The 24,452-nt window shown below is 41.6% G+C and overlaps 1 protein-coding gene across 2 annotated transcripts in view; it reads right to left on the bottom strand.

The window, feature by feature from the left end:
• TJP2 (tight junction protein 2) overlaps nt 1-22,127 on the bottom strand; it is a 61,620-nt gene extending 39,493 nt beyond the window's left edge. The window contains exons 1-2 of one of the 2 annotated variants that reach the window (XM_066339164.1): nt 21,990-22,127; nt 10,108-10,224 (exon numbers count right to left, since the gene is read on the bottom strand). Coding sequence is in view for 1 of the 2 variants with exons in the window: in XM_066339162.1 (XP_066195259.1) it covers nt 2,372-2,434 (63 nt within the window). In the remaining variant the exon portion in view is untranslated. Of the gene's footprint in view, nt 1-2,371; nt 2,565-10,107; nt 10,225-21,989 lie in introns of those variants that run through there. The other variant, XM_066339162.1, reaches the window with a different exon arrangement.
• Nucleotides 22,128-24,452: the final 2,325 nt, after the last annotated feature.

The following is a 24,452-nucleotide window of genomic DNA, read 5'->3' as shown; positions in this document are numbered from 1 at the left end:
CAAGACACAAACACCTGTAAAGCTGCTGCTTATTATCTGCCTATATAATTAACTGCTAGAACTGCAGGCCTTCTTTAAAGGACCCTGCTTTCCTTTACTGTATTTGCTCTTCTTTACTGTATTTTGAAGATCTGGGATAGAGATGCCTGAAGAGTTCATGAAGGCATCTCTCCTAATTTAGATGATGCTTTATTCTCACAAAGCATTGAGAACAATTGCATTTGCATATTGTTTTCTGCTGTACACTCCAGTTAGGATGCATTCAGGAGCATAAATCTGTCTAAAAGCTGGTACTATCTATCCTATCAGCACAGACTGCACAAAGTTTTTGGAGAGTTCTTAATTTTCATAGTAAGAAATACATTCCAAATATGGCTTTAAAAAATGAAGTGATTTTAAGTTCACTTGCAATTTTAACAGCCATGAATTACAGTCAGAATTCCTAGCAGAGTTTAAATTTTATATTGTTTGCACAACTTCATTAGGAAAAATAAAGAGGAAGCTAGAACTCACAGCTGTAGTATCTCTCCCAGTTCTTACCTCTTTTTCTACAAAATATTGAGCAAACTGGTGTCTTTATAAAAGAAATGGAATTGTGGCCTTATTAGCAACTGTATTATAAGAAACATAACCACTGCAGTAGCTACTCTGCCCATGTCTCCTCTCTTAACTTCAGTCCACATAAGAAATATGAGCTTTCTTGCAGTCTCACAAAACAGGCAGAGGGAAAGATCAGCCAAAGGTCCCATTTTGCTGACAGAGAAGCTGACACTGAATTTGTAACTAACCCAACCAACTTCCATACTACATGGACTCACAGCTCTGAACCAAAAAGAAGTTTTAACCAAACAAATTAATTCTTACTTCTTTACATGATAGGCAGGTCTTAAAATGGTTTGAAGAAATGCCATACACTCAGTTGAGACCTGACAACCCACACTTTTTATCAAACCAACAGAAACATTGCCATTCACTTCCAAAGGATTCCACCAATATTGATAAAAACAGGCCAAAAAAAATCTTGCTATTTGAGACAAATGGAAGGAGACAGACAACAGAGTCTGGAACTGCATTTGTTGGAATACACTGCAATACACAGCGCCTTAGTTCAGGAATAATTTCATAATGATTATAACTTCCTTTGAGTGAAGTATTTTAACTATAGCCATATGAAGTGCACAGCTGTAAATACAGGCTTTGTAACACCTGAAGCTCAAACATGCACGAGTCAGACTCTCCATCCATCTCAGCACAACACATGTAAACCTCATGCCTACAAGAGACCCTGCAAGACCAGTCACCAGCACATTATTACGGCTGTTTCTATTTCTCTCACCAGAGCCATCAGCAGATGATTACACCTACTTACCAAATGTACTGGAACAGAAGTGTCAAATATGCTAGGATCTGTGTCAAAGGGTTTAAAAGAAGGATTAAGAAGAGATGAAACACTCAAATACAGGTGACGATAAAGATAACAGAACAAGAAGAGTGGAGTAAGTTATCCAGGTCAACTGCACAACCTCTGTGGTGAAAAAGTCCTAACCAAACAGAACCAACAATGAACAAAAACCAAACCATTCACTCTGTGAACACACAGAGTATGGAAATAATCACATAAAATAATCCACACTACAAGGACAATCAAGAGTACTGATTATTCTACAGAGTATGAGGTATAAATAAGTGTTTATGGCTTCCATCCACATTTTAGTGGGGGTGGGGGAAGCGACTACAGATAAATTCAGTCTTCTGCATGCTGGCACGCACACCACACCACTCGTTCACTCCTGACACATGCTGCCTACTACCCCACAGCCATGTTGATTACTGCAGCTCAGCAACTGACAATTAAAAAAAAAAAGCCGGGACCAGTGAGAGGGAGAAGCGGTTTTTCTTTATCAAACTTGTGAGTTCGCTCCTCTACAGAAACGGGGTATTTCGGTTAAAATCCTGACCTGCACGCCGACCCCAACCAGTACTTAAGATACAAAACTACGTCCCCTTGGGGCGCCACAGGAACCGGTCAGCGCTTCGGAGGACAGGCTGCCTCCCCGCTCCCGTTTAACTGGAAAAAAACCACGGTATTCCCACCGCCCTCGGTTCCAGTATTGTCCCCGCCAGCCCGCGCTGGTGGGAAGCGCGGAGCAAGCCCGCAGGAGCGGGTCCTGCCCCCGGTACGCGCGGCCCCTCCGCCGGCAGGGCTGGCCGCTCCGCCGGCAGCGCTGGCCCCGCCGAGCCCCGCGGCCCACCAGCACACCTGCGCGCCGGTGCTACTCGCGCTCCGCCCCTGCCCGCCCCTCTGGGGCCCGGGGCCGGGGCCGCCGGGGGCAGGAGGAGGAGCGCGGAGGGTGCCCGGGGTGCTACCGACCTGCTCCGCCCCCGCCGCCGGCTCCCGCGGGCCGCTCCCGGCGGAGCCCTGCGTCGCTCCCATAGTAACATCGCCGGGCCCGCCGCCCGCGGCCCTGGGGGCTGGCCGTCAGGCCCGGCAGCCTCGGGAATGCTTCTCCCGCCTCCGCCCTGCGAGGGAACCGGCCGGGCCGCTGGCGAGGGGCTGCGGCGGAGCCCCGCGGGGGCAGCCGGAGCCCGGCAGGACAAAGCGGGCTCTGAGCAGCCCTCCACAGAGAGACTTTGTCCTGCCGGGGCCCGGCCGCCCCCGCCGCCAGCCAATCATGCCTGTAAACGCCCCGGGAAAGCAAAGAAACACTTCCATTCTCCCTGGGAAGAAAAGAATTGTTATTCCCCCTTTACAAAAATATTTCTCGTGTTCCTGCCCTTGGCCGCGGCCGGCAGCTGACGCCTGTCACAGGGTAAACGGGAGCGGTGGGGCCGGCGGCCCAAGCTAGAGCAGCGTTTCTGACACGAGGCTTTCAGACATCCACAGCCTATGGATCTGTATCCAGAGGCCTGTTCTGTCAGACATGCACCAGTCATGTCCACCTTTTCTGTCAGTGTGTTTTTAGGTGGACGTGGATGTGAAAGACTCCACACAGCCGACGGACTCCTCACATCCACAGCCTTGGTCAGATTTCCTTCCCACCACCTAAACAGCCTTCCACATCAGTCTCAAAAGTCAACACCGCTGCTATTAATTTAGAGGCTAAATTGCTTGCTTTGGGGGCTGTAATTACGTATTCTAAAAAAAACCACGTTATTGAGTTAACTGTTCTCAAGGGCTAGCAGAAACGAGTGGTCACTAAAAGTACTAAGGATGAGAAGATGGGCAGAAATTCAATCACATTATATTCAGAAATAAAGACTTCTTTCCCAAGTGCTGCTGTCTTCCTGGCTTTGTCCTATTTTTGGTGGATGAGGCAATACTTGAATCAACTCTTGGAAGGAAGAAACTAAGAATGAGAACCAACTGTAAGCGAAAAGCTTTCTTAAGATGATGTTTAAAAAAAGGGAAAAAGCAATCTCCCCATCACTTTGTATAGCCTACCCTCAAATTTGAAGAGAATAAGCAAACAAAAGAGCCAGAAACTTTGCTCTTCTTTCATGTTGTTGCTCCTCTCAGTTTTGCAAGTGAGTGGTACCATACAACTTTTTTTTTTCAACACTAGCAGTATAGTATATGGCTGAAGTCAGGACCACTTGGAAAAATGAAGCACAGGGGGCCAGGTCCTTCACACACATGGAATCCTGTGATAGCTCCTGGCATCATCAAGAATTAGCCCATGAGATACAGCATGGCAAGGCAAAACAACTGTTGCTCTCCACACCAGTGCACTCCTCTGCAAACTGGAGGCGGCTTTCCGAAGAGCACGCTTTCACAACATCAGCATAGAATGTTATATCACAGCATTAGCAGAGAAATCCACTGTCCAGTACTTGTTGAAATGACATGACACAATGAAGACAAGATCTTGCTGCAGACAACTACACAGTTTTAGATGCAAAAACAATATTTGTTTTAAGCTGGATGGCAATAAACTTTTTGAAAAGAAGTGCTTGTCAGACACAAGGTGGGAGAGGAAAAGGAGAAGCCACTAGGTCTCTTGGCTGCCATCTCTTAACACATACACAAAGTTCATAGCAACATAAAGTAGAGCACCAGCCTCCTGAAGCTGCTTCCTTCCACACAGGTTCTGGCAAAAGATGAAGAGTCACCACTTGATTCCCCCACTAGACACAGCTTCTTAGCAGGCAGTGCCAGTCAGAGCAATCTAAGGGTCTGTCTATCCTGCTCAAGGCCAAGAAGGATTATTTGTGGTTCCGGACAAAAGCTGTGGCTTGACTAATGCCTCCTTTTTAGCAGGTTCTGTGAGTTCATCAGAGCCACAAGGCGTTATCGCTAACAGAGGCTATACCTCCCTGAGCTGTAGGGCACAAGCAGGGTTAACGCACTAAGCTAGCCTGAGGTAAGTGTAACACAGATGCAGGAACTGACCACAGTTATGCAAGCCAGATAGGCTGGTTTTCAATCCCTTTCCACAAAATATCATCTGGGAAGGGCCTATCAGTTTGTCTCTATTTAGTTTCCTGCAATAACAGATGGAAAATAACCATGTGGGCTTATCAAAATATTTCCCATGTTTGTCCATAAAATTTCTCACTTTTAAGAGCTAAGTATACATATCCTTTCTTGCTTTCTGGTTTTTTTTTTTTTCCCCTCAAACTAAGCAGCTACTCTGCCACAATGGGCATATAAATCATCTCAAATGCAAATGTGAGCACTAAGTGGCCTCTAGGACTCCTGCTCACTCCAGAGTTTGGCCAAATGCCCAGATGCTCATAGTGATGGCATGGACTGATGAAAGAAACAGTGTAGTGACAATTGCCAGGCTTCTTATCCTGCAATTCAACCATCAAGAACAAACTTTCAGGCCTACTCTTTGACCAAGATGTCCTCTCAAGATGGATATGCAGGAAGGCCTTATGAGAGGAAGATGTTGCCAGCTAAGCAGCAAATGGAAGGATACCAGTGTAAACAGTGATGAGAATTGTGCGAACTCCTCCAGCACCTGCCTCCTGTGGTAGGAAAAGGGAGCAGCATTCAATTCACCTAACAGCTATTCCATGGGAGGACAGCATCCCCATTCTCTTCCCTTGTAAGCTAAACAAAACCAACCCCCTAACCTGCAGCTCAAGCATATTGTTTGCCATTAGGTATAACCTGCCCTGTTTCATCCTCTCTGAAACACCACAAGACCCCTCAGTATGGATACAGAATACATATAAACTAGACAAAACTAATTTGGGACAGCGACACAGCAAAAGAGTGACAGGACCCTCAGCCAAACAGTCTGATGTGTCTGTGCAGGTTCCTGAGCACCCTGAGTGTTTGCAGGCATGGCTATATGCTCATTTCAATCATTGGTCTCCTTTTGAAATGGGAGGTGCAAGTCCAGTTGTAGTCAGTCCTGCAAGGGATACTGCACCATGAAGAGTACAGGCTGGGTATCAGCACCACCATTACATTAACTGGGCTACGCATTTGCAGCTCTGTTCTCTGCAGTATTTAGGACTAGCTATTCTGCATGTGCGATAGCTCTACAAAGCAGCAGCATCTGCAGGGGGTTTAATGGAATGTGATGTAGGTGTAAAGGAATTTTAAAATTAACTTCAATAGAAAGATTATTGGTATTAACTTTATGAAAAACATGCAATAACTTACAGTGAACATATTTCCCATTGAGATTTTCAGTTTAAGTAACCAAGGGAGATATTGTTTGTCTGGAATCAGATTAAATCTATGGTCTATGTACCATTAGTTTAGAGAGATCATTTGCTGTAGCCTGAGTCATGCAAAACCTAGGACACATTCCATAAATTATCTAATACTACTGTGAATGAAGCAGTTGTGCCACTTCCAGCATCCACAGAGGGAACACCCATTTAACGCTACACTAGAAGATGGAAATTTAAAACAAGCAGCTGCTCCCACAGTCACTCTAGCCAGCCAAGTAAGGCTATCCTGTAACTTGCCTGCAGCAACCATATTGCCTGCAGCAACCACTGTGATTCAGGTTCTCTCTGCCTCCTCTCCACCATCAAGCCTTTTAACCTGTCCCTATGACAATCAATTTTTCCTGTTTCTTTACATGTTGAAATTCAACACTTGGTAGTGCTGCTAGACAGCATGGCAAAAAAGCAACCTCCATAAAGAGCTGGGAACTGATCTCAGAAAGAGATACTGGGAATGTAGGCTGCTAGTCCAGTTGTGGAGCTATCTGAACAGAGATGTCAGTTTTGCCCTTGTTTTTAAGCAAGTGTTCATGATCCTGTCATCAGAGATACTGTAGAAGTTTCTAAAAATACCATGTTGTCAAACAGCCTTCCCCCTTCCCTTCCAGGCAATCTCTTTAGACTGCCATTTGTCATCAGCCTGCAAAATCACACAAATCAGTCAGCCCAGTCCTACTTAAATGATTCATAAATCCAATTACGTCTGCTTCTTTATATAGTAAGCTGGGCCCTAACAGATTCAACCTTCAGGATTAGAGGATGTGTAGGTAGCTGACCTCTGACTCTCAGGAACTGCTCAGGAACTCCATACATATGGTTCGGGCATGCAGCGCTACATTGGGGTTGTCACATATATGGCACAGTAATCCTAATCTCTGTTTTGGGGGACTGGAGAAGAGACACCTTGCATACTATCTCAACACTTGCTACCATGGGTAGAAATGAGTCCAACAGAGAGTAACCAAGATGGTGGGGGCTGAAGCACTGGCTCTGCAAGAGGAGGCTGTGGCAGCTGGGTTTGTCTAGCTTGGAGGAAGGATGGCTTCAGGACACTCAGCAGCAGCCCACTGGTGCTGACAGGAAGAGACTGAAGAGATGAGGTCAGGTTTTTAAGCAGTAGTGCACGGTGGATAAGAGACAATGGGCTAAAGTTCAAATAAGACAGGTTCGGATGTACATAAAGGGCAGATTTTTCCTTTATGTACATGAGGACAGACAAACCATAGACCCACTGCAGAGAAGTTGTACAGTCTCTGTCTTAGGAGGTTTTTGAACCCAGCTGGGTAAAGCCCCAAGCAACTTGTTCTGATCTCACAGATGACCCTGTTTTGGGCACAAGGTTGCACAAGAAACCTCCTGAGGTCCCTTTCCACCTGAATTATCCTAGCATTCTGGAGTTACTGCATGACTCAAGTTCCAGCTTAAAGCAGAATGATGCAATTATTATCCTGCCCCTTGTTTCCACTTCCAAAGTACAGCTTGTGATTATGCAACATAAAGCTTTTGGCATGCAGCTGCTGGGTCTGGTCTGTTGGCTGCCTCGGATCTTGTGTAAGGATGAACAGCTATACACACTTTCCAAATCTCAAAGCAGGAATATTAAGGCTGTTATTTTAGAAAGCATAGATGCCCCAGGAAGAAACACAGAGCCCAACATACACAGCATCCTACACTTTGTACATATTTTTTATGGGGTAATCAACAGTATCAAATCCTCTGTCACTTATGAGGCCATCTATTTTGATGTTTTCAAGAGCAGGATATTTTAATTTTTTTTAAACCTAGACACAGAGATTTACTGAGACACCTCAAACTACTAAAAATTTTAAAATGTTGGTAATTATTTAGAGCAAGAGGCAGAACTGTTCTAAGCAAATCATAAACTCAATTTCAAGTTCACAAAAAAATTTGAAACATACACAGCGTTACAAGCTGAACAACTAGGAACAGCACTGGACATTAACAGTATGAAATATAGTAATATCTATATTTTTATGATGTAATGTAATGTATATTTTCCTTAACGTTTTCGACAGTCATCAATTCTACTAAATATCACACATTACAAGTTTGTTCTGCTTTAAACCAGAAGACTATTTGTTTTGTTATTGCTACTTTCTTTTTTCAAAGAGCACAGCAATTAGAAAACATATATATATAGCATATTCATAGGATAAATAAAACAGCATGAGAATATGCAGAGGTGTTTGGTAACAGTTAATAAAAATTACAGTTGTGAGAAAAAGAAATACAATCTATTTGTTCTAAACACATTTTCATCTGAGCAATGTTTTAAATTACACTACAGTTCCTTGAAAATTACTCTAGTAAGGCAAGCAAATGAAATAGTTTGACCTACTGCTAGAGAGCGAAACAGGGTCTGAACAGTGACTCTGCTAGAACACACACCCCACCCCATCCCCTCTTCTATAGCCTACACAAACTGAAACAACTTTCATAGCATAAGCACCTCAACCTCCACTACTATAAGAAGCTACAAAAACTAGTACCATTATTTTAAAGAGTGAAATAACAATGTAGTTTAAACAAATGCAAACCGCACAAGTGTGTACTGTTTTTCTCCCCAAACACCATACAATACGTGTATCAACACTTGAAAGGAAATCTCTTCCCCAACACCAACTTTTTAATTTTAAACAGCAGGCATATTCTGCTTGAACATTCATTTTGCTTACATCTCATTTCCTTCCTCTCTTCTCTATGTTTCTTGACTACTCCTGGCAAGGCTGTGAAACCATCCTCTGCTTTTAGCTATTTATCTGCCTTTCCCTACTAGAAGTCAAGCCTTACAACATCAAAGCTTTACCATGGTAGTCAACTGTTATGGCTCAAATTAATTAAGACAACACAATAAAGAAAACAAAGATCCCATTCTCATGGAGATCATTTTGCTTATTAAAAACAAGCAAAAGAATATGCAGATTACACAAGACATAACATACACAAAGATGTGTTACTTTTTTTCCTGGTATAAGGGTTAATTTAAAAAACAAAGCCCCAGACAGCAGTTCTTCAGCCAAGTTAGTTCTTTAGAGCACAAAAACTAAGCTCTGCCTCTCCCCATCCTATTTATACCGGCAAATCTCCTGCTGACGGGCTTATTAAGAAACAAAGCAGTTCTGCAGCCCTATTCAGAATCAGCAAGGTCCCAGCTAGAGTACTAAGGCCCACTTTTTGGGGTTTTTTTTGTAAAAATGACTAAATGTTTTTTGCAAAGTGACCTGGCAAGAGTCCAAAAGAGAACAGCAAGAACACTCAGGGAGAAAGCAGATGGACATAGCCATACCATCATTCCCTTGCCAGTTCCACAACTCTCAGAAGCCCACAAACAAAGCAGCTCGATATACCTTCTGAGCCATCTTGACCTTGCTGCTAAATGGTTCTGCAGTTTCTTTTGCTAAGCATTGAGCTTGCAGCTATCCACATTCCCTGATGTAAAGTTTGCGCACCGCACCATTAAAAATGTCAGAGGCTGCTCAAGACCTCAGCAGAGACTTTCCTGCCTAGCTATATTTCACTGATATTCTCATATCAAATTTTCCCTCAGTCTGAGAAAATGAAACAGAAGTGGCTTTGGTTAAGTATGTCACAAATTAGAAAGTCATGACAACAGATATGCATGTTTTAAGTAAATGACTAAAGCAGCAATAGCTATTCATCTCAAAAATTAAAGTCAATTATAGTTTTGCAAAACATCAGCATAAAACCCCTCTCCTCTCTTAAAATCATCATCTGGTAATGACTTACAAAAACAAGCCAAGCATCTTCAATCGACACATAAAACTAAGGACGCATTTTATTGTCCTTCTGGAAGCACTTGAGAAAGGTTTTCAAAAGCAAGGTTAATATGCCAAAAGGATTATATTTACCTTAATGATGTACTGTAAGAAAATATGCAGCAAAACAACTCTCCCTGTGTGTGGCTGTTCTGTTTCTCAGGACTGACTGAGTCACTAAGCAACTCCCATGAATATTACTCTTTGTGCTTAAGGTAATTTATTTATCCTCAAGTCCATGCTAAATATTTATATTTGCTGAAGACATCATCATAGATTACATCCATCCTTTACCAATGTTTAGCTTACAGATGAACTAGTACAGGCCTGTGCATTATTATTTGCATAACTTTAGCAGAATATTGACTTCATTGCAGAAACCTCTCCTCTTCTGGAGGCCTGTTGTACATCATCCAGTTCTCAGCAAATGTGCATGTAATCGCTTTCAGATTCTTTGAGAATTCAAAAGAACTAGTTTTAATTTCATATTTTTCTACTAAGTACAATTTCTTGAAACCTTACAAAAACAGAGCTAAAAGAATATACATCTTAGCTAGCACCTGAGAACAATACATCATTTTAAACTAATGTCTAAGTCTAACTGATGCAAATTGACCAGTACCTTGGGAGGAACAACAATCTTTGAGTGCTGTTGTCTGTTTGCTGTGCGATGCTTTGGGCTTGATGTACAGCTGTGCTCCCAGTCCCACTCACAAGGAGATGACAGTGCAGTACTTTGCTCCCTGAAAAACAAAGTTTCATTTAAGTCATGTATAACCACAAAAGAGTGCTTGTGAAGCCTGGAACACTGAAGTCCTAGAGATAAAGATGAGACAAAATGTATTTCTCTGCTTAGTCTGACATGCTTTAGCTTCCCTGGCAACCAAATGGAAATAGTGCTTGAAAAAAGGAGAAACTCAGCAATATTTACACATAAGCCTGCATGCAAAGCAATTAATGCATTTTTGCCAATGAAGTAGGGTATTGACAGGAAGCATAGTTAGTTACTTTGTTGCACTGGTCCTCTGCACAAACCATCTGGCTTTTTGTTTTGATTTAGTTTTGGTCTGATTGTTTAGCTTGCACAAGACTGTTCACAGGAAAGCTAGTAACAGCATTGTATCTTCAGCATAACCTCAGCAAGAACAATCGGATACATGTGCTCCAGTGACATTAGATGGTAACTTAGGAACTTCAGTTGCCAAATGAGGAAGGAAAAGAGTTCCCAGTGTAATCTTCTATCCTCCTTCCCCTGCTCAACAGGCTTTAGCTACCCCTCTTGGGCACAAGTAGGATGTTAGCTTCCATTCAGCATCCCTGTCACAGGGCTCCTCTTCTTCCTTACCCCTTTGTCTAGTCTTTGATTAGCTCCAGTAGAAAAAGAGAAAATGAATGGTTTCACTAAGATAAAGAAGGAACTTTTGACAGAAATAGAAACACAAGCTAGTGGTTAGGGTTTAGTGGTGGTTTTGTTTTGGTTTTTAAAAGAAAACCAACATGCAACTCAGTAATTTTAATTCTTCTTTAAAACACATGTTTCCAAAGCATTCCATCTTCAAAGACAGATACAGCCAGACTTTCCTAGGAAAGTATATTAGTTATTCTTCTAGCAGGTTTGAGGTTTTTTGCCTGTTTCTGCTCCTCCTGCCATCCCATGCAATGTATAGGTGTTTTTTCATTATGGTTAATAATCCATTAGCCATTTCTAGATTGCTTAAGAGATGTTAGAAAGAGATACTGAAAGAATTCTGCAGAACTTCCCCAACTGTATAAAAGTCTGGACCAAATTTTGATGTGCTTTGTATGTGACACCTTCTTTTTCCTGAGTGCAAATATAATAAGGTCACAGGTTCAAAAAGGCAAAATTAAAATTTCTAATATATTTAAAAATTACATTTTGTTTCAGATTAACTTTTTTTTTTTTAAACATGCAACAATGAGGTACCTGCCAGACATCATACCTAGAAACTAGAAGGTTATTTTCTCCTTTCTCCCCGGACCCTTCCAGCATAAATGCCTTTTTCTAAAAGTAAAATACAGTTTTAAATCAAGGTATGATTTCAGAAGTTGCAGAACAAAAAAATGCTTATTATGAGTTTATATGACTGTCAAAGAGCAGCACAAGCTATACCGTTCATTCAAAATGAACTCCAGTCTTATTGTTTTAGGCTGTGCACAAAATATATTCTGGAGGCTGCAGAAAAGTCACACAAGCAAGCTAAACCTAACTACCACTGCTGCCATAATTTTCACTTTGTCCAATGTTATAAAAATCAATCCGTCATTGAAATCACATCACTATTCCAAGCAAAGATGGAATCAGAAAAACTTAATTTTGTAATGTCTTTAACATGAAAATATAAATTAATACATTGGCAAAAGAATGTATCTGTCTTCCCTGCTTTCTTTTGCACAGTAGTCTGGGTTTTTAAGCAGAATTCTTACAACTTTCAAACTTCCTCTGGACCTAGCATCACACTCAAGTGCTTTTTTATTTTAAGTGATGTTTAAGAAAAATAGTGTTTAATTATGCACCTGAATTTGTGCAGTGAGGAGCTGACAAATGAGGACCTCCATACCTGTTATTCAGTATAAGGTTTTGAAAGTGTCTTGTTATGTTGCAAATTTTTCCTAGACACACACACTCACATTCATAACATTTTATTTTTACAAAGAACATGACAGGGTACCTCTAGATAAGCTGATCTTAGCAAAGTGCTATTATTGTGCTTATTCCAGTCATATAGAATAATCAGTATGCAGCTATAAAAAGAACAGTGTGTTTTTTTGTCAACTCTGTTTACTTTGACACAATTGCTAGTTATCAACTTTTCATTCCCTGAAAGTTTTAATAAAAACATAAAAGGAATCCCTATTACCATCCAATGACAACAGCTTGTCTGCTTTTCTGAAACTGTTGGAACGGCAAATCCAAATATAATCCAAATATATCTTAGCCAATTTGAAATTCCAAGTGTGTACAACAATCACATTAAGTAAACCTCTCCCTGAAAGCAAGATGTCCAAATAAGAATGCTGGAAATAAAAACAAATTTTACGCCGTGTATTTTGTATTTTGATACTGACTAATACTCAGTAATAGATGAAAGACAGTCACAGTTACAAAAGAAATAGACCTTAGAGTTAATAAGTTTCATTTTTAGAGGGTTTGGTTCAAGCTGTGACTCTGGCCAGACTAACCTACTTGAAAACAAAGAAGAATTCTACAAGAATATATCATTCCTTTCCAACACAGTTTCTCAGAATAACAGGAGAAATCAGGTACCATTTTATCAACATATAAAGAGCAGCTGAAAAAGTCAAGATTTGCATGTACAAAATTTATGCGGAACAATCAAAGGAAGTCACAGTTCAATACACTCTGATGTCCTGAGTCCAAATAGACTGCACTAAGAATACCTCTTAATGGGCCAGTTTTTAACAAAAAGCCCTACAAGCTTTCATTAACATGACACTGGAAATTTAGGACCAACTTGAAGAACACTTGTGTTAATAAACAGGTGCAAAACCATTTCCATCCATGTATGTTCTAGACTAGTTTTTGTGATAGATTTGTGATTTTGTGGTTCTGGTGATAGATCTGGGAAAAAAAAAATCATATGGTACTTAGTGATTTATTTGCTTTTACTGTTGCTACCACCATTAAAGAAAGAGCATTTGTAGAAAAATTGCAGGATAAATCAGAATTCAGTTATAGTCAAACAGCCACAATTATAATCCAAGTTTTTGTTTGAAGTCTTGCTTACACAGAAATATTCCAAACCAACAGAAACGTACTAATTGGTCTTGGACAAAAGTCTCTCTTATTTCACACTCCTCTGCAATGTATGAAACAAAGTGACAACATTCTGTTGTATTACAAAAATACGAGAGACTAGAAGAACTGTGAAGACACCCATCCATCCGTGCTATGCATACAGTGGCAGGTGGGAGAGAATGACAACTCTGTTTTCCATGCATCATACGTTTTTGTTGAAAACAACTACATAAATAAGGATTTTTCTGAAGTCTAATGCTCAAGTTGTGTGGTACAAGAAAGCACTCTGGATTATTTTAACAAAAATCAGGAAAACTTCATAGTAGGGAAACAGAATTCCTAAGTATGATGAACCCTTGCTTCTAAGCAGAGAAGTAAAGTTGCCTGCACAGACAAAAGTGGTTTTCCTTTTCTCATTTTAGAAGCTGCCTTTCTGACAGATAAAAATTAAAATATGCATATTTTTAAATGAGAAGAGGGGAAACACAAACATACATCAGGTTAGTAGCAAGCAAAAAAAATGAAATAGCCATTTCATTTCTGTTCTGATCAGTATACATGTGTTTATTCTCTCTGTTCTTTGGCAAACTTCTTACTAGAAATAACACTTTCTTCTAGTTATTCCTCTAGCCAAGGATGGGTAGTACACAGAAATCTCTAATGAAACCACTAAGTTCAACCACAACCACTGAATATACAGATTTCAGAAGGAACAAAAAATTACCAGTTTTATGAATAATTCTCCTCTTTCTGATAACAAATTTTAAAAATGCATGATTCAAGGTGAGCACAATTTTTCCCATAGTTACTCACTGATTGCTTTTTAACACTTACCCTGGATGTTGCCACAGATTTGCATGTCTACCCTCAGGCAGCAATTCCCTCTTGTTAAGGGGAGTAATACCTATCGCTGCTTCTAAGATAGTTATGTATTTCTTGTACCGCATCCTGCCTTTCTCAAGAGTTCCACCACGCTAAATTATCATCCAAACGCAGATGCTGCAACTGTAGTCATGCCTCTTCACTGATTTGAAATGCTGCTTTTTAAAACATGCTGCAAGTTTGAAGCGTAAAAATAATGCTTTTTTTGCCCCTCTCCCAGGCTTGGATAGTTAGTAGAAGAGAGAAACCAAAGAAAAACTCCTACCAGATTCCCCAGAAACGTCATTGTTACGTAATTTGATCTTTGAATAAGACACTAATGAAAATGATTGAAGAGACAATCATGGTTCTAAGCCTGGCCGGATAATGCACACTCTCCAATTGACTAATCCTTTGCTAAATCTCTGCTGTCTATAATCTTTCAACTGCTAATGGAGCACTAGGTAACTTCTCTGTCAAATCCATCCAGGGAATAAAAGAGATCTGCACAGAAAACTTTGAGACTATTTTAGAAAGCAACAGACAAACATAGCTTTTGCCTTAACTTTTCTCACCAGAAAGCACCAGAGCACCAGAAAGCTCTCTATGTCACAAGTGTCAAAAGGGATTTAGCTGATCTACACAGAAAAGGCATGGAGAAATACTTCCTTATGTGGCTTGTACAGAATTAAGAAAGCTAGAGACTCCCATTATGATACCTACTCATCATTCAAATGTGCCTTACATGATGCCAGAAGCCACATCCCACTTCAGAATAGTTCTAGCCATGAGGTAGGTAACTGTGCATACCAAAGAACTCAGGTATGAACTACAAAGGTGGAGACAGATGCACGTGTTGAAAGACATAACAGTGACATTTCGGAAACACTGCAGTACTGTCAAATTGCAATATTCAAAGATATGTACTTGATTGCAAAACTAATCAAGGAAATGTTGATATAATGCTTCTTAGATAGTGAGAAATGAATGGTTATATATGTATATATACAGATATAATTACATATATAAATATTATACACTTATGCAGTAATAGAGATAAAAACATAGAAAGAAGAGATGTGACAGGAAGACTGTGCCTGGAACCACGACTCCCTCTGTAAACTGTGCATATTACTTATTCCCTAGTATTATTAGGCATGTGTGTATTTCTGTTGGAGTGATATCATATTGCATGTTCCTTATTTAGAAACCAAGATGATTTCTTGTGCTGTAAAATATTTAGGTCTTAACAACAAGATTTGTATAACTATTTCCAGATCCTACATAACTTAAAATCCTGCATTAGCCATATTTGGTGTTAAATATTCAATCACATTTGTTACGTAGGTTATGTTAGCACATGCACACACTGAACTATCCCCAGTAATTACTAAATAGTAACCCATGTGACTGATCTTAGAAGAGCAAAATAAAATCAAGCATCTTATAGATTCAGGGAATACCACTACAATTGTCAGGGCAAAAAACCACCTACATAGTTGCATGCTGATAAGGAATATGCAGTCTGAAATGTAGTAATGTTTTAAGAAAAATAATATATTAAAACCACATGAATTAAATTAAGCAAAAAATTGCATCTCTGTGTCAAAAAAAAAAAAAATCACTTAACAACAACTTTAAGCATCTGTATACAAAGCATTAAGAAGCTTAGGAAAGCAGAGTAGTACCAGAAGCCTGCAAGCACAGCTAACATCATTAAGCCCGTATGCATCCTGACTTCTGATAGCTTTGGTAGCGCTATCATGAAGGCTGCACTGAGAAAGAAGAGAAAACAAGAAGTGAGCAGTTTTTGACAATTCCAGTACTTAAGGATCTTCTGACTGTAAAAATCCATGACAGTTCAATGTTACTCAAAAGCAGAAATATTTTTATAAAATCCAGTCTTCCCTCAAAGTGGGTTTCATTAACAGCTTCACTATTACCACACTTTTTCTTATGAAGTTTTGGTATTTCTTTCTGTCCACCTTCTCCCTTAACACTTCTTTAACTCTAAACTTTCCCCTTATAGATCTAAGAAATAGTTCTTAAAGAAAACTTTCCCACAGTAGTTTTCAAAGCCAGTCCTATGCCAAGTCTAAAAAGCATTAAGTGCAGCTCTGGTTCATCTTTTGTCTCTTTAAGCAAAGCATATTAATTCTGATTAGAAAAGGAGCCTCGTGACTAGTGTTGTACACAGGGAAGCCAAGCCCACACAATGAGCACGAGTTACTCCCAAGTACTGCTTTCGGTTAAACAGTGCATGAAACCTCCAGGTATCTAGAGGGAGAAAGACTGACTGACTGACTCACCGTTTATCAACTTCCTTCAACTTTATTTAGAAACAGAAATTCCAAGCTGCTAGTACATGCATTGTTACTGAAGGATGACTTTTGTAGAGTAAACAAAAGGTGTAACACATACCTTCCTCCATTGTTTCCTGCAGGAGAATTATCACCCACCCCTTTTTTTTGTCTTTGTATTTTCTCAGGAAGAACAGAAACCAAGCTTTATTGGAAAGAAAACAGCACAGTTTTCCTAGCTGAGCGCAAACAACGATGCCTCGGAAAGTACAATGTATTTCTGAGAATGGGGAAGAACGACAGAGCTTTTTTGACCATTAAAGAAACATTTATGAGATCAAAGCAAAAACTTTCATTTGCTCTAATCCTCAACAGATGAAAACAGTCATACACTCTTAATTAGATGTAGAGCGTACTTCTCGTAAACTGATGGCAGAGGCAGGATCACATTTTCAGTCACTTCGACTAAAAAACCGTCATTGCCCAATGCAGCAACAAATTACTTTCCATCTTTTAAAAAAAACAAAACCCTGTTCTTTCTCATCTTTTTAACAAAAATCTGTGTAACAGCTACAGATCAAAGAATTCTCTTATTAAGAGGGCAAAGAAACAAGCATCTCCTCCTACATGCTTTTGCTCAAGTGATAACTGTGATAACTGATAACTGCTCAAGGAATAACTGTGACAGTCGATTGTTAACTTCCAGAACACACGTGTTTTGTTTGCCCCACAACCAGCGCATATATAAAGCCTGATCTGTTAAAAAAATCTTAAAGGTAGAGAAGCATCAAGGATCAGACTGGGAGTGTGGGAGATGGAAATGAAAAGAGAGGAAGAGGACCTGGAAATTTCTTTCTCACAGCTTCACGGATTGCAGTTGCTTTTGGCTCCTCCTTGGAGTTTGTCCCTACCCTGAACAGTCCATATGTTCCTGGAGATTCTCAGAATCAGCTTATACAAAGTTTGTGCTAAGGAGGCTAGAGACACCAGTACTCAAATCTGCTGGCTATTAAGCAGAGCTAGATGAGGAAGCAGATGTTAGAATAGAGAGTGCAAGCCGGTCTACAGACAGCCTTGCTGTTAAGAGCGACTTGCAGGAGAGATTTATGGGGTTTCTCTAAAGCCTTAAAAAACCCAACCAAAAATTAATGAGGCAAGGCAAAAAACACATAGCTTGAACCAACATGTGAAATCTTGGTTATGATGAGGCTGCATTGTTAAGCTCATGTTTAGTTAATCAATACTATACTAATGTCAAAAAATGAGTTTGGTAAAATAGAGTTATAACAACAAAATGCTTTTGGGAGAGGTATCATTGACCCAGTCTTATGAAAAAGTCACAGTGGCCCAGTATATCTGAACTCATGCCTAACTCAATGAAAAATATACCCAAATCTAAGGAGATGCATTCACATGCATATAAACCACACCCTAGACAATTGCACACCTATAAATAGTAAAAAGAAATTTCTCAAAAGCAGTTCTAGATTAGTAGTATAAAACAAAAGCAGAGACAAAAGCATGAAAAGAGAGCCGGCACTGGAAAAAAAAAACCCAGAACAATAGGGCTTTGTATTTTGCCTTGCACACTTCTTATCGACCCTACTCTTGTATCAGGCAGTATTTTTGTCTGCCGTTTTCACCTTGTTCACGTGAAAAGAGAGCACTAATGAGTTTCGTTTTCTTCCTAAATTAGCAACCATGGTTATCTGGAGGTTCTGAGGCTCAGATGCACAATGACAATGCTGACCTAAATTCAGAAGACTTGGGTGGCTCATGTTTCCAAAAAACAAAGCCTGCAGCTGATGAAGAAGAACCAGGGCAGATGCTGTACCAGATATCAAACCAGAGCTCCCACAGCTCACTCTGTTATTACTAAGCTTGGATCATAAACATCCTAAATACATTCACGAATGCAAGCGACATCTTAACACTGAACAGAAAGGAGTTGACACAGCCTGCGTTTTCCTTTGAAATAAAAAAACCTACGATATACCCTAACGACATGCACTTTCAAAAAGCAATCAGCGTAAAAAGAAAAAAACCCAAAACAATCCAAATAACAAGCCAACTAAAACCCAACCCAAACATTAATAGTTTAAGGTATTAAATGACCTAAGTAGGCTTTGCTGCTGCATAAAGCTGTTTAATTACAATGCTGCAGTTAGTACCTGTATAAATTATGTAATATTTAAGAAAAAAAAAACAAAACCAAACCAGCTTTCTAGTGTTGAATGCTGGCTTTTTCTGGTAAAAAAAAAAACAAACACCAAACCAACCAAAAACAAAAAAAACCCACAACCAAACCCACAAAACAAAGCAAAACAACAGAAAGACACTGACCTCCCAAAAAATAAAAACGAAAGAAACCCGGAGTAAACCAAACTAATTAAAAAACACACAAATAATAAACAAACAGAAAACCATCTCAAACCCTAAACAAAAATACCCATATAATTGCAGCAGGTAAATCATAATTTACCCACTTAGGAAAAAAACCAAAAAACTTTCTGAAGTGGGACCAAGATAACCCAAGTACTGGTAAAAGATGATTAAAGAGCAACAGAAGGCTTTAAAGACTCTGGGAACAAGCAGTAAGCAAAGTTTTCAAGGGAGCAGACATAGGTGTCCAACACAGTGCTATTCTTTCTGAGGAAAAGGATAGGTTTAGCTAATTGAGAAAAGGGTCCCATGGTTGAACAGCTCTATTTTGACGATGTAAGTTCTCAATGCATTTAGGGCACTTGTCGTGGGACTGAGACTGAACCTTGGACTCTGAAAGATGACGTGCACTGGTGTGTATATCCCAGCACAGTCATGAAAAACCAGTCACCTCCATGTCACTGCTCCAGTCTTCATAGCTAACACACTATGTGCAAACATTCTTCTCTATGGCAAGACTCATATATTCTAAGAAAAAAATATGCCCTATATAATTACTACTATAAATAATCGTTTTACAAATAGATTATCTCATTTTTGAGAAATCTTCCAAAGTTCACAGAAATCCACTGCAACTTGGGATTAAGATCCACAGCCTTTCTGCAGCTGATGCCAAAGACCAATCGGCAAATTAAAAAACTTTTTTCCCCAGCAATTAGAACTTTCATACCTATTTGAAAATAAACCAGACTTGAAAATCTCTAACTTCACAGACCTGTAGCTGTTCTAACATGTATGTGCTCTGATCCCCCGTCATTAGAATGACCACGTCCAAGACTACTACAATAGGATGAAACTGGCACAGCCACGGTATGACTAAAGTTACACAGTCCCTGAGTACACAAATACTGTTATTTCAACAATTACGAGTGAACAGTCTTGTAACACAAGATTTCCTTTGCCCTACAAGGAAGTTCTGAAGAAAGACAAGATTGGTAACTATTAAAACACACATACAAACGCTATCACTCAGATTTGCTTTTAGTTAAATGCAGCTTTGAAGTAGTCCTGGAATATTTGGCCATTCCCCAGTTGAGGACTACTTTGGTCCAAGAGCTTCCTAATGCTTTTAAGCATATAGGTTTTATAAAGGTACAGCACATATTATTTTGTGAACCATGCCACTACGTACGCATTTTCATCACTAAGTAAGACCTTTACACCTGGAAAAGGGGGGATTAAGCAATCAAAAAAGTATCATACACTTAATTACTTTGATGTCTCATTCTGAAGAGCTGGATTGAGGTTATAGTTCATGCGAAGTGTTGAGGTCACCCCCACGGCTGCCCGTTTCCCAACATTTGCCTTTAGTCTCAGAAAAAGCCAGTGCAGTAGCACTAAGCTCCTCAGCAGTTACAGAGAGCGATACAGGGCAAGAGTAAAACACAATTAGATACAGGTTTTCCAGTCCACAGTGACATATTTTTATAAAGGGCGAAGAAGTCTCTGCCGCTACTTAAAAGCAATGTTTAGGGCCTAAGATGTTTGCACGTAACAGTCCAGAAGCAATTACAACAGTAAACTCACCTAAAAGTCAAATGCATGCAGAAAACTTCCTCAGAAGCCTGATGACAGCCCTCATAATAATGTTATACTAAGTATAAACCATGAGACTTAGACCATGTCTAAGTGGCACACACAGGCTTACTAAATGCAAAACATTTCACAGTCTCTTAAAGCAGCCGGATGATCTCTCAATTAGCATTAATTCACACAAGCAAACCTCCTATGCCTTCTATTATAGGATTGCCATGTCAGGAGACTTCATGGATCTCGACAAGTATCGCTATTTGAAAGAGCCGATTGTTAAAGCCTTAGACGACAAATGCTTCAAAAATGAAAGAAACAGTTTTGCACATAGTTTCTCTAGTTTTCTCTAGAAACACTAGTTTCTCTTTTATTTTTCCTCAACTACAGATGAATCACAGTACTCAATCTTTAAAACTAAACTTTGCAAAACAAAAGAAAAGGTAAGCTGTTTTGTTGCAAATGATGCGACCTTGTTAATTATATCCAAAGGTTAAAACAAAGCAGAGCTTTGCAGCCTCTGCTGGAGCACAGCTGTGGGGCCAAGAGCCCTTGAGGATCATCTGAGTTGTGGGAACCGACGCGATTTCATAAACTGGAGCTAGAGAGCAGATAATTGAGAGATTCTGTTTTAAGTGAATAACTACTAGAAAGCAACGTTAGAAGCATTAAAGTTTTCTGATTTTCCATATGACTCTTACACAAGTATGTTCAAATAGCGTGTACTTTCTCATGCTGGAAAAAAATACGCAAACAGGTTTCAAGTACGGGGTAATTAAGGGCAGAATTGTCTACTAAAGCACACTAAAGTGCGTGCCACTGGTAGATCAACTTTGGCACTCCAGGATGAAAATCTAATGTACCTGGGCTCCAGCACCGCAAACACGGCCGATGCCAAGGCACTTCAACAGGGCAATTAAAACGCTTGTCTTCTGGAACTGCCTGTTCTTTGTTTTAATGTTCCCTGTTAACTTGAAACTTCCCCTGACCCAGTTAGCCAAAGCCCAAAGCACGGCAGGAATCCACTCGGGATGTGCCAACATAAAGATTTCAGGAATTCTCTGTGCAACAAAGGCAGCCCAAGCCCCCGACGGCGGGGGCGTGCGCTGGCCGGGGGACCCGCCCCACCCCCCGGGAATAACCCGGGTAAACAAACACCCCGACTCGCCGGTGTCATCTCTCCCACTTTCCACGTAGTATCGCACTCTCCCGGAAAGTACTTATCACGGAAAAAGTTACCGAGAGCCGCTTAATCCCGTTAAGAGAAAAGCCGATCCCCGGCCGAGCCCGGCTGTTCGCGCCGCCCAGGTGCGCGGCGGGAGCCGGACCGGCCTGGGGGGGCCCCGCGGGGCCGCGGCGGGTCCGGCTCCCGAGGACAAAGGCGGCAAAGCGCGCCCGAGGAGCGCAGGAGAGGGCGATAAAACCCAAAGCACACAAAGGAACGAGGAGAAGCCGGGCAGCTCGTGGCCGCAGGGCGGCCCCGGGGCGGGTAGCAAAGGCACTGGCCGCGGGGGACAGGGGGTGCCGGGCGGCACCGCACCTTCCCGGCGGGAGGGAAGCGACAGAGAGCGGGGTTCGGATATCCCGCGGAGATACTCGCCTGCTCGCGGAGGGCGTCCGGCAGCGGGAACAGAGGTCCAAGAGGCGCCCCGGCGCTGGGACTGCGCCTTGCCCTGCCCCGCCGTCCTGGAGCGGGCAGCGACGGGGGCGTCGAATCTGATTGCCGTGCCGAGGCTGGGGCTGGGGCCAAGCCTGGGGCTGGATCCAGGTCCGCTGTGGCTGCTCCCTCCGAGTCGAGCGATTTCCTGCGGGACGCGGGCAGGGGCGGCACGGCCACGCCGGGGCGGGCTCCCGCCGCAGGTGCCGGCCTCGCCCCCAGGTGGAGAGGAGAGAGAAAGGATGGGGAGGGCAGGGAACGACAGGGGAGGGGCGTTGGAGGCCGGACGGGGCGGGCAGCCCCCCTGCTTAAGCGTGCCACCTGCTGCTGCCGCCCCTCCGGTCCGGGGGTGCCTTCGCCTGGCTCCCCCAGACCACGCCCGCACACACCAGCACCCGCGACGGCGGCAGGGGAACAGGAAATACCGGTCTCAGCCCGGTGCTCCGCGCCGCTGAGTCACCGCGGCAAGGCCGCCCCGCCCCTCGGGCTTTTCTCTGCCCGTCCGGTCTCCCGGCAGGGGACCGCGGCTCTGTCCCCCGGGTCCGGTCCCCGACTCTGCCCGAGGCACCCCGCACCGGGAGCCGACCTGCGGGTGGGCACGGCGGAGCCCTGCCGCCGCTCGCAGGGCGCACCGTCACCCAGCCCAGCGCTTGGGTGTGTTTTCCGTTTACATCAGTGTTTTGTTTGGAATTTGGGATCGTTGCCCATCTGAACCTTTCTAACGGGAAGACCTCTGAGACAGCCTTTAATACCACAGCGTAGTGCTCCACGTACGACTCTCAATCTGCTTCTCCCTGCCCTTTGTCACAGAATAGCTGCGGCCGTTTCACTAGCAGCGCGGGAGGGCTCTGTTCACACTATCTCTCAGCTGAAATAAACAAGACTAGCAGAAGGCAAGGGTAGCTCCATTTCGAGACCGGAACACCCCGCGTCACTCTGCAAGTCCACCAATACTGTTCCCGAAACGGTAATACACCACGAGAGGAACACACTCCAGGCTGGCATTCCACAGGTATCAGATTTCGGCATCACGGCTGTCCTGTAGCCGGGATGAGAAAGGCAAGGCAAAACAGCCCTGGCAGGATTCTTTGGAGTCATATTTCTTTTGCACTGTAAAGCACTAAATGTCACCAGGAACTCCTTATCTACTGTCTTATCTGGTGGACAGTTAAACCTCTAGCAAGCCCCTCTAAAATCAAACAGCACACTCCCACCCATATCAGCCCTGCAGAATAAACTACTTAAAGTTTTCTGGTTTGTTGCTATTTGCAGGTGAGAAGTATACCAGATTCTCACAGCATTTCTAATTCAGATAAATTTCTTCCTCAATAGGTACAGTTCATGCACTATGTCTCACACAGAAACCAAGATAAGGAAGGCAAACAGTATTCTCCATGAAGGGGCTGGACTTTGGAAGGAGGCCGTGAAAGAACCTATTTTATTACAGCAAATACGAAACTGCATTCAGATATTATACGGAAAAGGTCTGCTTGTAGCTACTGTTAATAATTAACATGCATATGAATACACTAGGTTTCAAGTACTTATTTCAGTCTAAAAGCCCCAACAGCAAAAATCAGAAGGAGAAAACAAAGACTAATTCAGGGCTAATTAATAAACTTCATGTTTTCAGTCAGCTACATTCTAATTCTATGATCAGCACATAATACAATATTGCTTTCAGGCAGAATCAAGGCACAAGAAATGGAAATTTAGTTTTACTTCCAGGTATGTGTCAGATCACTTGGTTTACACTGTGGTAGGTGCCTGTTTCCTTAATGAATGTTTTAAAACTTCATCTGTTAGTTCTCCAAATCTTTTTGCAGGTAACAATTGCCTTAGTTCTAAAATGCTGTTAAGAGCAGTAAGACTATGGACGCTTTAAATATAAAACTGATTTTTTTTAGTACACCAGTAGAGAACAAGGATGGCTACCAGAAGAGTCTACAGCTGTAAAGTAACAATGCTTGCAAGATTATTCATTGTGTTACTAATCATTTCACATAATTATACCATTTTAAAATCGATTTAGCAATCAGAAGATATATGCATTAAACATCTGTTGTTTTCTTATCTTTGTCTGTATTGCCTTAACCTGATTCCTCTCCTCCCCCCCCCCCCCAAAAAAAAAATGTTTGTAATTAGAAACTGTTTAGAATACTTTAATTGTTCATGGCTTTGTTTATCCTATCCCCAGCAAAGCAGTCTCTACTGGCTACCTCCCTCGGTAAAAGGCATGAATATTGTCTTTGTTTTAAAACTGTCATCAGTACAATTTACATAAAAGACAATTTGGAAGAGAGATGGATGTAACTCCAGACAACTTTTTCTTATCTTTATACAGGGAATTTAAAAAATCTCAATAGCAAAATGCACTGGAACATGTTTGGTTGGTTTTAATT

The sequence above is a fragment of the Sylvia atricapilla genome, chromosome Z, assembly GCF_009819655.1.
Source record: "Sylvia atricapilla isolate bSylAtr1 chromosome Z, bSylAtr1.pri, whole genome shotgun sequence".
NCBI lineage: Eukaryota > Metazoa > Chordata > Aves > Passeriformes > Sylviidae > Sylvia > Sylvia atricapilla.
Note: the sequence above shows the minus strand (reverse complement) of the source record. Positions and strands in the feature narration are given on the sequence as shown.